Source organism: Dicentrarchus labrax, unplaced genomic scaffold (genome assembly GCF_905237075.1).
Source record: "Dicentrarchus labrax unplaced genomic scaffold, dlabrax2021, whole genome shotgun sequence".
NCBI lineage: Eukaryota > Metazoa > Chordata > Actinopteri > Moronidae > Dicentrarchus > Dicentrarchus labrax.
The window spans coordinates 27406525-27421828 of record NW_026136704.1 but is presented as its reverse complement, the minus strand read 5'-3'; the positions used below and the strand labels follow the sequence as shown (position 1 = coordinate 27421828).

Genomic DNA, 15304 nt, shown 5'->3' with positions numbered 1-15304 from the left:
AGGCGCTGGCACACATCTGGCTCTTTGTGGCAGGGACAAGATGGCCAACTTGACAGACCATTTCAGGCTTTTATGTTCGCACAAGATAAAATATCTGCCACTTCAAAACAGGTGGTCACCAGAAGGGCTCTCCGTTATAGGAGTTTTTTACAGTGAACACTTGACCTCACAGTCACAGCTTGGGGTAAGAAAAGCTTTGGGCATGGGGAGGCGGAGAGAGAACCAGATGACACCAGAGGACGTAAGGAGAGCAGCCTGGCTTCAACAGAAACCATCAGGAAATATGGTGAACCCCTGCAGTCTTTCTAGAAAGAGTTGATCAGCCGACCCCTCCCCTAAAGGACCTCCATTTTAGCGCAGCTTCCTGTGGCCACACGCATGGACCAGCAGGCACAGGGAGCCAAACAGGAAGTGAATATGTGTGGCTGATAATTTGTGGAAATGGGCCGAAAGGGGGAAGCTGATAAATATTTCTCACAAGGAGAATTGGAAGCCTTTGACCTAAAATAGAAGTGTTTATGTAGTTTACAAGCAATATTTGGCCCACATAAAGCCCAGGAAATGTTTGATATTGCTGTAATTTCTTTTTTGCACATGCACACACACACACACACACACACACACACACACACACACACACACACACACACACACACACACACACACACACACACACACACACTATTCTTTGGCTCCTCCCTCTGGTGGAGAAGATCATTACACTGAAATGATGTTGGCCTGTGCAGCTGTGCCAGAAAACACTCACTTTCCAGAAGAGGTTAACTTAAATTGATTCACTAATGGATGCAAATAATAATAAAAAAAAAACATACATACATACATCAAAACAAAGCAGCATGTATTATAGGGGATTATATGTGTAAATCCATGTAGTCTCTGTCTTATTTGAGGTTTACTACATTATACACAATTACAAAACGCTTTCCAAATGTTAAAATGAGGCAGACAAAACCAATCAAACACTTTGCTTGCAAATCAGTTTAGATATGTTTTGTGCTTAAGTGGTATATATATTACTCAGTTGCTTAATAACAGGCCTCAAGATATTTTTTGTAAAGGACCTTGAGATGAGGGAAACAGGCGGTGTAAACAGCTGCAGCAGTAATATCATCATCAGTTTCATTACTATTCATATTTGGAAATAATGTGTTTTTGCTGAGGAATTTTAGTCCTCATGACGTCAAGAAATCTCTGAGGAAATGTGTCATCATATTTCTATTAATATTTATCATTTGTTTTACATTTCCAATGAATGACATGCCGTATGCAGCATGTTAGATGGTTGCTGACTGAAGTCATGGCCTGAAAAGGAGAGTCAAAGCAAACAAACTGTATATTTCTAAAGCTGAATGACTTGAGGTGGTGTGAAGAAGGCCTGAGGGAGGTGTTGACAGCTCTGGACAAGCTGTTCGCAGACACTCTCTTCATTATCAGTAAAGAAAATAACCAACAGAGGAGTCGTGCTGCTTGCTGATCTTTCCCCAGGTGATGGCAGGGATGGTCTGCAGGATGTAAGCTTTTACCCGCTGCTTCAGCTCCTCTGGCAGAGATGAATGGCTCTGTGAAAAAAGTGTCATGAGGATGAGTCAGCCCAGAGCGACTTTGTCTCTTTGTATTTGTGCAAACCAAGGACTGATGATTCATGGGCAAAATCACGACAGTTCCTTTTAAAGAACAAGATGTATGGTAGACAGAACCTGGAAAACTCTGGGTTTATTTTGGGATTAGACATTGTTCAGGTTAAAAATACATAACTTTGACGTTACCTTTCTTGCCAGAGTGCAGGAGGTACAAAAGTGTACAATTTCTGATCCGAAACGCAGCATCAAAGAAGAATTGTACAATGGTGTCAAGATTATGCAAGTGGAAGCAATAAAAGCAATGAGCTCTGCTACTGCTGACAACCTAATATCGTTTTTCCTCTTTGAAATGCACTTAGAGCAGCCATTACTTTGAATATGGTGATGCAGGGACGTTGGCTGCCAGCGTAAATCTAGCTCAGAGCCCAGGTAATATAATAGCTGTGTCAGATTACATGTGATGGCCGGCACGTACGCAGCCTCAAACCTCAAGGCTCAGGTGGCCTCTGTATCACACACACAGACAACAACCTCCCCATTTTCATAGTAATTTGCTTTTATCAAGTTTATGTTCCATCTATTCACTGGAGAGATGGTACACAGCCCCGCAACAAACCCACACACAACACACACACACACACACACACACACACACACACATAATTTTAGATCTGAACAACTAATGGCCCACAGCTAATAGGTTTACTTGTTTTTGTGTTTCTTGATTTATGAGAGCAACCAACAAACAGTATGATAACAATTGTTCACCATACATTAAACAAATTCAATCTTACAACAGTAATGTAGCTGAGACGACAATTAAATATTATAAATGAACAGACATTTTGAATGTGGCAAACGTCATCTGTCATTAACAAAGACGGGTCATTTATTAATCAGAGCTGCGGATTGATGGTAATGGCGAACTGAAATGGTGCATGTATTCAATAAGCGCGGACACCAAGCAAGAAAAACAAGTAGCGGTACACAATGTAGAGATAAATACTTTTGCATGAGATGTAACACTGGAACAAGAAAACGTAAATAACAACTTTGTCTCTTGAGTCAACTGAATTTCTATTTCCTTGACAACATTTTTTTTAATCTGACATCTTTGAAAATCATCCAGTCTCTGTGAACAAACTGCCACTGAGTAGTAGTAAATCTGATTTTGCATTTTAAGTGCAGTGGAGCCCTCAGCCCTACTTTCATCCTCAAACATAAAATGGAACAAAGATCCCTCCTCTACACATCTTCAGCAAGTTTCCTCTTTAGCTGCAACTCCTGAACTTCAAAGAACCGTGCAAACTCTTTCTTGGTGATGAAGTCAAAAGGGCCTGCAGGAGCTGAGGCCCCTCAGACCCCAGTCAGGCTTTCGTTCAGGGTGGAGATGTGGTCGCTCACACAGAGCTGTCTCTGGCCACGGTGGGCTTGTCTGGGCCTCTGGTGCAACAGGAACAGGCGTTTGGCTGCAGCCCTGTACTTCCGTGACATAAGGTTGTAGACGACGGGGTTGATGGAGGCGCTGAGGTAGCAGAGCACCATGGAGGCCATGTTGAAGTTCTGGCTCAGCATGGCCGTGTCGTAGTCGTCCACCTGGGCAAAGAGGTTCCTGCCGATGTGGTAGGGCAGCCAGCAGATGATGAAGGCCAGCACCACCACCACTGACGGGGCGAAATAAAATTAGTTTAATTTAAAAGGTGATTAAAGGAATAGCTCGACATTTTGCAAAATATACTTATGAGAGAGAGTTAGGTGAGAAAATGTACCAAAATGTCAAACAATTCACTTAAAGCTGCATTCAATGGTTTGGTTCCACTTAACCAAATATTTGTTTGTATGTTTTTGTATCTCCACGCCTGAGGCAATAACATAACTAGATATCACTAGATTACTAGAAGTAGGTACAAAACTATTTTCACTTGTATTTTGGGTGCACAGACCCTTTGAGTATTTTTGACTAAAACACACTTGGTTCTAAGAGTTTCATAAACAGCTAATGGGACTGTGTGGGAGTGGTTCGATCAGATTTGATGGACAGTATCTGTCCAGCAGCAACCAGTTTACAGCCAGTAGTGTTATGTTGTTAAATTTCAGATTGGTGCACAGAAATACCTTCTTCTCCTGTCCTCTTCAAACTAGTGATAAATATAAAATAAAATATTCTACTTTGACAGATATTATTGTATTCATGTTGGGCTCATTTATAATTAGAAGCTGATTAATCAAATTGTCAGGATCTTTAAGTAACCTATGATCCATAGTCACCCTTGACATTTATTAATGAACAGCAGCAATTAACATCCAAAGAACGTCTCCTTAAGCCCACGCAAAACTCACTTGGACAACCTCTCTTGTTCCCTTAAGTGACGGCGGCCTGTAATTGGCTCCAACAATGAAGTCACATTTTCACAATACAGGCAAGGAGGCAAACTAATTAGAGCATGCAGCAGAAACGCCACTGAGGAGAGAACATGTCACAAATCGCAAATAGAAAAAAGCTTTATCGAGCTTTTGAAAGCCAGAAATATCGGGGGGGGGATGAGGTAATCATTGAGTCACTGATATTGATCAAGAAACCCCTGCAAATAAAATGATCATCAATTTGTCTGATAGGGGCAGAAATTTTCTGTATGGATAATAAATGTCAATTCAATAATCAAAAGAGAGGTATATCTGGCCTACATAAGCTTAATTATCTGTGAATTAACAATAACAGTTCAATTAAAAGATTAATTGTGGATTCACAGAGAGAACAGATGCCACACTTTTTTCCAGAATTGATCATCTTTTGCTGTACAGGAACACTGATCATTGAGTGACTCCTGAGTTGTGTGACACCGGCAGATTAAAAAGGTGCCCAGGACTGTGGGAGCATGTACATTTTCATTAAGGTTGATTTATGGAGGCCTCTGATGACAATCCAATTTGTGATTCAACAAATGTGGATACAAATGGCTGCAGGTCTGACAACATGAGCTCTGTGCAGTGTGTGCTCAGCTAATAAACAGCATTAATATCCTAATGGATAGATCATGATTAAATATTTGGTTAATGCAGATTGGCATGGCCACGGCCTTTTACTGTAAAACAGGGTTTCCTGCACAGTATGCCAGAGCTGCAAATTAAGCCAGTCACTATCTGCAGTGGCAGGACATGATTAGCTTCAGACAAAACAGAACAATTAACCAGCTGATATCAACAGCAACACACGTTACCGGCTTTCTCTTCCTCAAATTTTACCGCATAAAAACAACACATTGCGCTGTGAAAGCGCTTACAGAGCTGGATTGAACAGATTGGGTGAAACTACTTTAGGTTTTAAATTGAGGACAAATCAGTCCTTCAAATATATGTGAAAACAAAAGTTCAATTTGCCATACCAAACACGTACACACAACAGAGCCAGAGCAGAAAACCAGAAATCCTGGATTCCAAAGGAATCCGTCTGTTTCTTTGCTTCAGCAACAATGAAAGGCAGACTGTGTAAACAGATGGTTTTTTGGTTGAGGCTTTTTACCAACAAAGAGAGTTTAATATGCTATCAGTGGTGAATCTGAGTTGTCTGCCTTTGCACTTTCTGCCAATGGAAAGCAGAGAAAGGTTTTAGAAAGCAGAATCAGAGGGCGCAATTCTGGGTGATGTGAAATGTCTTTGAGCTTTTGTGCATTATCAGTGATGATCAATATGTACATGTTCACTTGCAAACTGCGAATGTGAAATTTTTTGTCACAGTGCTATAACAGCTGTCTGTTCAACTGTGCAAACCTGCTCTCTGATGTATATCTTTGTACAGGATGCAACACTTGAAGGCTGACACTCACTGACACTGGTAGTGGTTCAAGTTTCCGTTTTTTGTTTTTGACTATGATGTGGCCTGATTGCTGCCTGATATCAGCATACAAGAACCAGATCTGTCTTTAGATATGAGAAAAGGGAAGGAATAACCCACTTACCCAGGATCTTGACTGTTTGCCTGTGTGACCTTTCACGTGCCAAAGCACAGTGGCCTTGCAGGTCATTTTTGCTTTTCCACAACTTGCACCCGATGGAGCCGTAGAGGAAGATAAGGCAGAGCATTGGGCAGAAAAAGTAGGTGGTGGACACCCAGAGCATGATGTGCAGTTGCCCAGAGATGATGGCGTAGTTGGTGTGCTTGCACTGGCCAGTGTTGTAGTCCGGGTGTGTGTCATTGTCATACTCCACCCCGACCAGGAAGAGTGTGGGAGCTGCAGAAATCAGGGCGAAACCCCACAGGGCGAAGATGATGTACTGGACCCTGCGTCTGGTCACCACCACCTTACTCCTGAGGGGGAAGCTGATGGCCAGGTAGCGCTCAATGCTCAGGGCCGTGATGTGAAGGATGGTGGCTGAGGTGCATCCCTCAAAGATGTAGTGATAGAAGCGGCACACTGCCTCCCCAAACAGCCAGGGCACATACTTCCACAGCCGGTAGAGGTCAAAGGGCAGGCAGAGGAAGATGATGAGGTCAGACACCGCCATGCTGGATAGGTAGAGGTTGGTGGTGGTCTTCATGTCCTTGAAGTGCTGGATGATGAGGATGGTCATGGTGTTGCCCGTAACCCCGATGATGAAGATGAGGATGCAGATGACAGTGACAGGGATGAGGGTGGAGGTGGGGAACAGGGAGCCCTCGTAGTGGTGGTCCTCTATGTTATACTGGTCCATGGCCTCTGCTCCACCAGCATGAAGGTCCACCTGGGGTCTGGTCCAGGGCATGCCAACCTCCACTAAGTGCCGGCACACTGAAGTATGAAATCAAAACTCAACAAGCAGCTGAGGAGAGAAGAATAAGACCATTACAGAAGCAACCCTGTGCTCTCTCTTAAAGTTATGTAGACTTTACATTTCTGCTGACATGCAGGCGTTGGTTTCTGTTCATTTACGTACATTAAATATGAACATTTGTTAGCAGTGGTTTGAAACGTGATACAGATAGGTAATCTACAACAGTGAAAACAGCCTGCATTATTTTTCAGTTTCATTATGGTTGTAAGGTAATGTAAAACGTAAATGATTTTAAATGATAGCATTGCACTGGAAACCAGTGGATGGCTGGAGAAATATATTCAAAAATGTGAAACACAACAACATTATTTTAAAAAACAATTCAATATGAAGCCTAAAACATGCAAAAACCACAAGTGTGATCCTTTAACTTGAACACTGAAAGCAGAAATAACATCCTGGTCTAAAATAAATCTTTGCTGATGACTTTACCTTTAAAGCAGAGCTCAATCTCCCAACCTTTTAACTTTTTCTTGGTCTCTGCTGTGTTACTGTGTGTCGATGGAGAGCAGCAGCAGCAGCAGCAGCAGCAGCAGCAGGGGAGTCACATGAAGTGGCAGAGCCGGACCCTGATGCTTAATAACCAATCTGAGCTCTGGTGAGAGACGATGAAAGGAGCACCTCCTCCGCAGTACCCTGAGGAGTCAGGGAGCAACAGGGGGGTTGTCTGCTGTGTGTGTGTGTGTGTGTGTCTAAGTAATGTTCATAATCAAATGATGACGGGACTGAGGAAGGTAAAAGGCATAAGATGGAGGGGAATAAGATTTGAGGGAACACCCCCCCACCTCCTCTGGAATAAATAAATGCATATAATTTTATTAATTAATGCATCAATCACTGAAATCGCAGTGTGTTTGCCAAGCTGTCTGGAAGCAGTCACTAAAAAAATGAGTTCTGTCTTTGCTTAATTGTCCACCAGCCCCATCTGTCTCTCCGCTTGGCTTCATCACTCCACACACCCACAAGCTCATCTCTTCCTTTTCACCCACAAGATACCAATCAGGCTTGTTATGATAAACCTACAACAATGCTGGTTAAAGAGGAATGTCATTTTAAGAATAAACTTTGGTCATTACCTAGAGGTGTAACCAGGGCCTAAAAAGGTCAAAATCCCACAAGAATCTAGCTGTGCTCTGTAGACAGTGAATGAGTGGGGCATTGGATTTAACCTCACCCTATCCCTTTATCTGTGAGACTTGTGTGAGTTCTTCCACCTGGATTTTCAATGTGAGAATACAAGCTTTATTTTAGTGCAACCTCCAACAAGTCAGTGCACAGTCTGGATAATTCTTGTGAAATGAATGCTCTTCCACCAACTTGTGTGTTGCAAGTAGAAGGTAACGTCATGAACATGCGCAGAGGTGTATTTCTTGATCTACAGGTTTTCCTATGTTGTGTCACATTAATCACCAAAGCCTGGATGACCTGCTGGATGACCAGCAGTGTGCTCTGTTGGTTCCGAGCCACCACATCCATTAGATCTAAATGAACCTTTGTTACAAGAGTCACACTGACGTCAGGGTGTATTTGTGTGTTTACACTGAACTGACCCACAGCCGGATGTGCCACTTGACCTCAGAGGGGCAGCAGGAACGTCCCTCCTCTGTCATTGTTTACTCCCCGTCAAAGCAACACGACAGGGAAAGCTTGTTTGCCCGTTTTTTGTGTTTTTTAAAAAAAAGAGGATCCAGTCTGTCTCTCAACAAGAGCTAATGTTGTACACAGAATGGTGACTGAGACGAGTAAGCCCACTTTCACCCTCATTAATCATGGCTCTCTTGCTTATGCCACTTAGGTGTGCTTGAGCAGTGAACAGAAACTCGTAGTCCAGAAGCTTTCATTCAGCAGTGTTTCTCACACACACACACACACACACACACACAGTCAATACTGTGAGGTGTGGCAACAGTGCTGAACTCCAGACCAGACAGAGGAAGTATCAGTATTTAATGATTGATTAGGATTTAAATTCTTGAGATTCTATGCTTGTTTGGTAGGTGATTATATTCTTTAAGTTTTCTTACCTTGAGAGACAGAATGAAAGAGGAGAGAAGGAGGAAGTAGATCTGGGGAAACAAAAGGATAGAAGATTTTTCCATTCAGATTTTGAACCTTCTGTATTTTTAATCTTGGTTTAGGGGGATGATGTCGGCCACCTGCCGTCATCATCTGTGAAAATAGAATAGTGGTATTCCAGCAATGCAGAATTTTTTTAATAAAATGAAAGTCCTTCGGTTTGCTTTCAGCCTGAAGACTGTACGTACTGGCTGGTAGATTGGCTCCATAATGTGGAGCTCATTTCATTTATGTTGGTAAAAGTTTTTGTATTCATGTGCCTTTGTTTAACTAAAACATAATAGCTATAGATTAGAGTCTCTTCAGAGTCCCTGTACATGTCTTTTCCTTTTTTTGGTTTCATATAAGGTATTTAATTACTGGTCAAACTTTAGATTTTTGACACAGTGGCTGGGCCAACAACTGTCAACTATACTTGCATCAACACTAAGCTTTCATTTTCCCATCATTTACCGTTTCAAAAGTTATAAATAGAAATGATCAAGTATAATTTTTGCTGACGTCAGTCTCTCCAGCTCTGTGCAGGAACATGCTCTCTCATGTTATGTAATGATAATGTGATCTAAATGAAAATTTGACAATGCAGAAGCCAACCACGGTGTGGGACATCCTCATTAATTATTTTCTATAGCAATACACCTCTGGGTGTATTACTGCACTTACTTATGCCATTGCCGCCTACCACCTGAGAGACTGTGGTCCCTTTTTCTTTTCTTTTTTAAGTTTGTTTCCAGTCAGCTGAACCCGGGGTTAAGTCTGTTTCAGGTTAGCAAGTGAGGTAAATAGACCTACTGTAGCTATCATTTTGGGCTCCAACTAACAAATAATTTCTTATTTTTTCTTTTGATTAGTTAAAAGTCTATAAATCATCCAAAAATGTTGAAACATCTACAAAGATTTTGTTAAACCAACAGTCCAAACCCATAAAAATATTCAATTATAAAAAACCTTAAAACAATTAATGGATTTCCAGAATAGCTGACTATTCATTTTCTTATTAGTTATTGATACAGATATATAAATTAAACTGTGCATTTCCTGGTATACAATTTCAACAGACACCTGGCAGCCAATCAAAAACAAGTATTTCCATTGCTATGTTATAACTGATGAGTAATCCGAACACAAATATATGCCCAAACTTCCAACATGATTAAGAATTATAAATCTTTTATTGTGCATGGATCCTTTGTAGATATCATGGCTATACAGATACACTTTTGATACATATCTATGATTATACATTTTTCCCATAACGAACATTTTAAAGTGATATGTCTGGTAGTATGTATAGTATAACAAATTTTCATTTTGGAATGTACGGTGTATGAGGTAACTGCAAACATTAAAATTACATAAAAATGGTCTCTATTTTTGTGCATATTTTACTCATTTTTGTAGCATTTTGTTAATCTCTCCAACCAAAGGTAGTGAGCCCTGGGTGAAGAGGTGTTAAAATGGCACACGTTGCAATCGCTATCAAAAATAGGAATTTGAATTCTTTAAATGACAAAGAGAAGACATTTGCAGAATGTCTGAAAGACCAAATCATGTAATTATCCAAGACGTTTTGCAAGGTACCTGTATTTCATTTTTATGGTTGCAACAGCAATTATCTGCCCAAAACCAAACAACACTAGACCCTACAGCCAGATTACCACTGAAAACTCAGCACTGGCAATCTGTTACAAATACTTAACACACAGAGAAAAGGCAAATTTAGATTCACAGGAAGTACATGATATAACACATTTTTCTATCTGCCATTTGCGTTCCATGATTCATGAGTACTCAGGATTTATTATTTTCTCTGGAGAGTATTAACTTATATTACTTCAATATTATAAAAAAATATACTTCACACATGTTTGACTTGACAAAAGAAATCAAAAGAAATCATAAGTAATATATAGAACTACTTTCCATTTCTCTCCTGATTACGTATGTTTACTAACATCAAATAAATGTTGCAAAAATAAAAGTAAATAAAACACATTTTAGTGTTTTCTAACACTAAAAGAAAAACATCGAAACTTAAGAGAAATTAAGAAAATTCTCCCGAGATTTTTTTCCTCTCCAATTAAGGCCTCTGAAACAACTGGTACATACTTTTTTTTCCTCCGTTTTTTTTTCCTTTTTTTTTTGCTGAGATAGATCAGCTGTTTCAGTGACACATTATGTGGTACTACAACTTTTAAAACACCCAAAACACAAGTAGGGCTTGCACAATCTCAAAGTGTGTTCTATAAAATGCATCACAAGACCAAGACGCAGTTAGTCAAGGTTTCCTTTCACTAAGGTGCAAAATCAATTACTGGGGAAAAACCAAAACCAAAGTAAAACAAAACATACAGGTAAGCATACATTTTTTGTGCTGAACAACAATATTTCGGAGTAAAGCAGCAGTATAACTATATGATAGTAAAAATAATTAGAATTCACTGTTAGTTTGGTTTTTGTTTGTTTTCTAATCATACTGAGCATTTTTTTTCTCAAACTTACAGGTCCTTGTGTCTTTACTGTACAAAAATATACTAACATTTCTCCAGTCATTTTTGCATCCTTAAACATTCTGAACATCAAAAAGGTTGGAAAGTGCTAAATGAACGTTCTATAATGTGAACAAGATTTTCATTTCTGTTTCTTCTCTCACTAGACCCCTTAAACTCCAGCAGGGGGTTAAGTCCCTTCGTCTGGCCCTGAAGCCCTCCCAGCCGTGTACCTCTGTGGCACTAACTACGTACAGTATACACATCTGGACACACACACCCCACTGTGCAAACACTGGCCCACCAGGTCCCAGGATCAAATAGCACATAGGCTAATGACACACCTACATACTATTTTCAGAACACATCTATCAAAAACAGTTTCATACTGGACACATTAATGGAAATATAAATAAGGACTATTTCTATACATATATATGTATATATGTATATATATATATATACATATATATACTATAATCAACAAGAACATGAGTCGAAGCGCCCCTTCCCTCCCGACCCTCTCCCCAAAATAAACCATATCCCTGCTCTTTCTGAGTTTCTTTTGCGCAGGAAGCTGATCATCAAGGAACAGAATTCTGAACTGAACAACAGATACCACAGGGTGACAAAGGCAGGATAGTCAGGAAGGTATAACACGTGCTGAATAAGGTGTTACATCCTTAATTTTTAGCTGCTATTCAGCTCTCACTCAACAGCCTTCTTGCTCGTAACGCGATTACTCTGTTGACAGAAAACAAAGTACAAAACAAAGAATACAAAACAACAGAGAAAAGGGGGAAAGAATAAAGCTATAACCCTGCAGCTGGGTGCGCAAACTGCTCATTTAATAACAAAGTACTGGATGACAAAAGCGATGAGAATGGCAATGACGGCGAAAACCATGAGGAGGAGGAACGCGCACTGCTCGTCCGTCAGGCTTCGTCTGGCTCGGTTGGACTCTGTGCCGGCCCTGGATCCCGAGCCGGCCGCACCGCCGCCCACCGCCACTTCGTTCCGCTGGGGGGAGAGGGTCACTGTGGTGCTGTAGGGGCCGCTCAGCTCAGGGGCGTCCTGGCACTGCCTGATAGCGCACACACGGAAACGGTAGTCGCTGTTGGGCTGGAGGTTCTGAACATGGAAGGATGTGGCAGAGCCTTTGTACGCCTTCAAACGGGAAGGAAGAGGAGAAGAAATGATTAAAAACGGAGTGTAAGAGAGTGAAAAATTGTGCGATATTGTGAATTTTTTTCTTGAGTGCACACAAATTATTTTTCTTTTTAATCCTATCCTTACATTTTATCTCTATGTCTATGACAATATTGGTGGAATTAAATTAGTGAATTGAATTGAACTTGACCAACTGGATGAAGTATTCCTTTTGTGTCAGGCATTATGGAAAAAATCTGTCCCTCATTCAGCTTTAACTACCTATTTTCTGATTTATTTGTTAGAGTTATGCTGTTTGTTGCCTTGGTTGCAGGGGGAAGCCATCTGCCTTAGCTGTTTGCACAGCTGACGCTGAACCTGGTGTGTGAGTGACACTTTCTTGAACTTGAATCTAAAACTGCCTAAAACTGAACTGTTTTTCTTATAAATTGCAATGTAGTAAAGAAAAAAACGATTGAAGACAACTATCGGAGGAGGCTACAAGCAGTTTTTATACTAAACTAGCAAAAGCCAAATTACACTAGCTGTGTTGGTGCAAAGAAACTCCTATCCACAGAAAAGAAATAATTCCCTGATATTAAACATGGGCTTTTCGAGTCTAGGCCACTGAGACTGACAACAAACATCGAACTCATGTGTGGTGGCAGCCACATATTTCAACTCCCTGATCCAATTGCCATGTATGATATGGCGAGATTAGCATAAGCCTGCAGTGGCCATTACTCCACGTTAACATGGCTGGAGGCCAGCGAGAGGGATGAATGTGCTTGGCAGGGGCTAGACACCTGGGATACCTCATGGATCAATGACCTTTGCATAATGGACAATTTAAAGCCAGCAGTGAATAATACAGCATGCTGCAAAGCCACTGTGAAAACATTAAGGCCCCCGGATCCATCTGTATCTTGATCTGCATAAAAAGGCCACTGTGATGAATGGCAGGTCAGCTGAAGGTAAGGACACAAATACAAGAGGGAGTAACCGAACCTTCACACAACAGCGTCCGTACCTGTTTAAACTCAGAGTTTCCCATCATGCACTGCAAGGTGTAGATGATCGGGTCCCCCTTCATGGGCAGCAGGGCCTCCCATGTGACTTCGCAGGAGTTGTCATCCAGACGCTCCACTTTAGGGGCTTGGGGGGTGGAGGAAGAGAGTGCAGATGTAATGAAAGGTACACAGAAGGAACCTCTGCCACCACATATCAAATTTAAAATCAGTCACATCGATCAACCTGACATCGCTGCCATTGAGATGTGTCAAACACTACTAGCACAACACTATTTGGTTTGAACTCATGCAGTGTAATCTATAAGAAAAAAAAAATCCTCTGGGTTAGAATTTATAACAAAACACATTTGCTAAAACTGGTTGTAACTTGAATTCTTGAATATTAAAAAAACAGAGTTTGGAGGATTTCTCTTAAAGTGGGGTGGTTACAGAACCCATTTGCTTTACTACAAGATAACTCGCTTTAATGAATGTACAATGACTCAGCTAATGAATTGAGAATTAATTCTAGACTACATGTAACCTTAGTTCTTCAGTATAGTGCCATAACTATGAGTCATGCTCTTCTTAAGATAGGTGGCATTTTAAGCAAAAATTAAAATAAGCAATAAAATAAAGTTAGCATTATGATATTAGACTTAACGTTAAAATGGATAGTCTGAATTCAAACAGTTAACGGTTGAGAGTCCACTTCACTGTGTGGGGAGACAAACACTGTTGAGTAACACTGACAAACTGGCACATGCCTGATTCAAAAGAGGTGCAGCACTGAGAATAAAACCCACGTCCTCATTACTGACTTCAACATGTAGGATCAAAAGAGGCTTTGCAGAGGCTGTTTGAGACAAGACCACAGCGCTGAACAACCTGACTCATGATGACAGTCGACAAGTGAATCTCGGGCTACTGGGTCTTGATCAAATGCAAGTCAAACTTGGGTCAACTGAGGTTAAAAGCTGAGCACAGACTGGCTGTCTGTATGTCAGCAGTGAGTGTTTGTAATGATAATAAGAGCTGATCCACATTGGGGAGATAGAGAGACAGAGAGCGGGAGAGAAGAAGAAAGAAAGAAAGAGTTGCTACTGTACCTTTTACAGGGGCTGGAGGAGAGCGTGGGGTGTTGAATGTGTAAACATTGGAGAAGGGCCCTTCGCCCGCCTCATTAAAGGCCTGGATGCGGAACGTATAAGAGGTAGACTCATTAAGCCTCTGGACTTTGTGTGTGTGGCATGGTCCTTTATACAAGGATATAAATCTGCAATGACAGGAAAATGAACGAGAGAGAGAGAGAGAGAGAGAGAGAGAGAGAGAGAGAGAGAGAGAATTTAATGAGTAAAAGGGTAAAGATGACAAAAAGCAAACAAGACGAGTGACTTCTCTGTCAGGACATATACAGTGGCTTAAAGCAGATCATCTTTTGCTGTCTCCTTATAAAAAGGCACTCTGTCTGGGGCATTACTCTGTATGTATCTCGCCCTCCTCGATACAGTTATCTGAAGCTTTTGCTCAAACACCGGTCTCCTGTCTTATCGGTTCATCTCTTGTCAGGTCACTTCCTCTCGCCTGACTAATGGGCCACTGACCTGCCACTCTTGTCCCCCATCTGCAGCTGATACTGGAGGGCGTCTGAGGTGGCGGCTTTGGCTGGGCCGTCGCCCCACTTGAGCCTGAGGGTCTGGTGGCTGAAGGCGGTACACTCCAGACGGGGTGGCTGCGGGGGCAGGGGCTTTGTCTTCAGCTTAAAGGTGTGACTAAAGGGGCCTGCTCCCAGGCTGTTCAGGGCTTGGATTCGGATCCTGAGGAGGAAGACGAAGAGAAGTGTCAACATCAGAGAGCGAATCCATGAAGGATATTTTATTTTATTTAACTAAGCAAAATTCCTGCAAAAATACAAGAACACTTGTGATGAGAAAAAGTGACCAGCTTGTTGAGCCACAGCAGATTTGTGAAAACAAAAAAAAATGGTGTGCTATAGCCTCCTGAGACCTGAGCTTTTGTTTGGTGTGCATTTTTAATTTCTCCTAGCTCTTTGGGATTAGTAGGACCTGATAAACATAAAAACCAAAATGATGCCTCATATGAGGACCGGTCAGGTATATTTAGCGACCCACTTTAGCATTTTGCAGAGAAACACAGAGAGAGAGATGTT

The 15304-nt window shown here is 41.3% G+C and overlaps 2 protein-coding genes across 6 annotated transcripts in view; both read right to left on the bottom strand.

Annotated features, from left to right (window-relative positions):
• Window positions 1-2234: 2234 nt before the first annotated feature.
• Window positions 2235-6917, bottom strand: mlnr (motilin receptor). The gene is made up of 3 exons (XM_051397614.1): window positions 6843-6917; window positions 5558-6398; window positions 2235-3265 (listed from the first exon to the last, which is right to left on the bottom strand). The coding sequence occupies exons 2-3, from the start codon at window positions 6339-6341 to the stop codon at window positions 2958-2960; spliced, it is 1092 nt and encodes a 363-aa protein (XP_051253574.1). The 5' UTR covers window positions 6342-6398; window positions 6843-6917; the 3' UTR covers window positions 2235-2957.
• A 2722-nt stretch (window positions 6918-9639) lies between these two features.
• Window positions 9640-15304, bottom strand: part of fndc3a (fibronectin type III domain containing 3A) — a 45126-nt gene continuing 39461 nt past the window's right edge. For all 5 annotated transcript variants that reach the window (XM_051396635.1, XM_051396631.1, XM_051396632.1 and 2 more), the window contains 4 exons: window positions 14739-14951; window positions 14244-14410; window positions 13155-13279; window positions 9640-12142 (listed from right to left, as the gene is read on the bottom strand). In XM_051396635.1, coding sequence (XP_051252595.1) covers window positions 11819-12142; window positions 13155-13279; window positions 14244-14410; window positions 14739-14951 — 829 coding nt within the window. In that variant the 3' untranslated portion in view covers window positions 9640-11818. The remainder of the gene's footprint in view (window positions 12143-13154; window positions 13280-14243; window positions 14411-14738; window positions 14952-15304) is intronic.

What these genes read in the sequence shown, in the direction of transcription:
- mlnr (XM_051397614.1), bottom strand. Translation starts at nt 6,341, where the DNA reads ATGCCCTGGACCAGACCCCAGGTGGACCTTCATGCTGGTGGAGCAGAG. An exon ending in GCAAACAGTCAAGATCCTGG is followed by an intron (nt 3,266 to 5,557) that starts GTAAGTGGGTTA and finishes TCGCCCCGTCAG; the next exon opens with TGGTGGTGGTGCTGGCCTTC.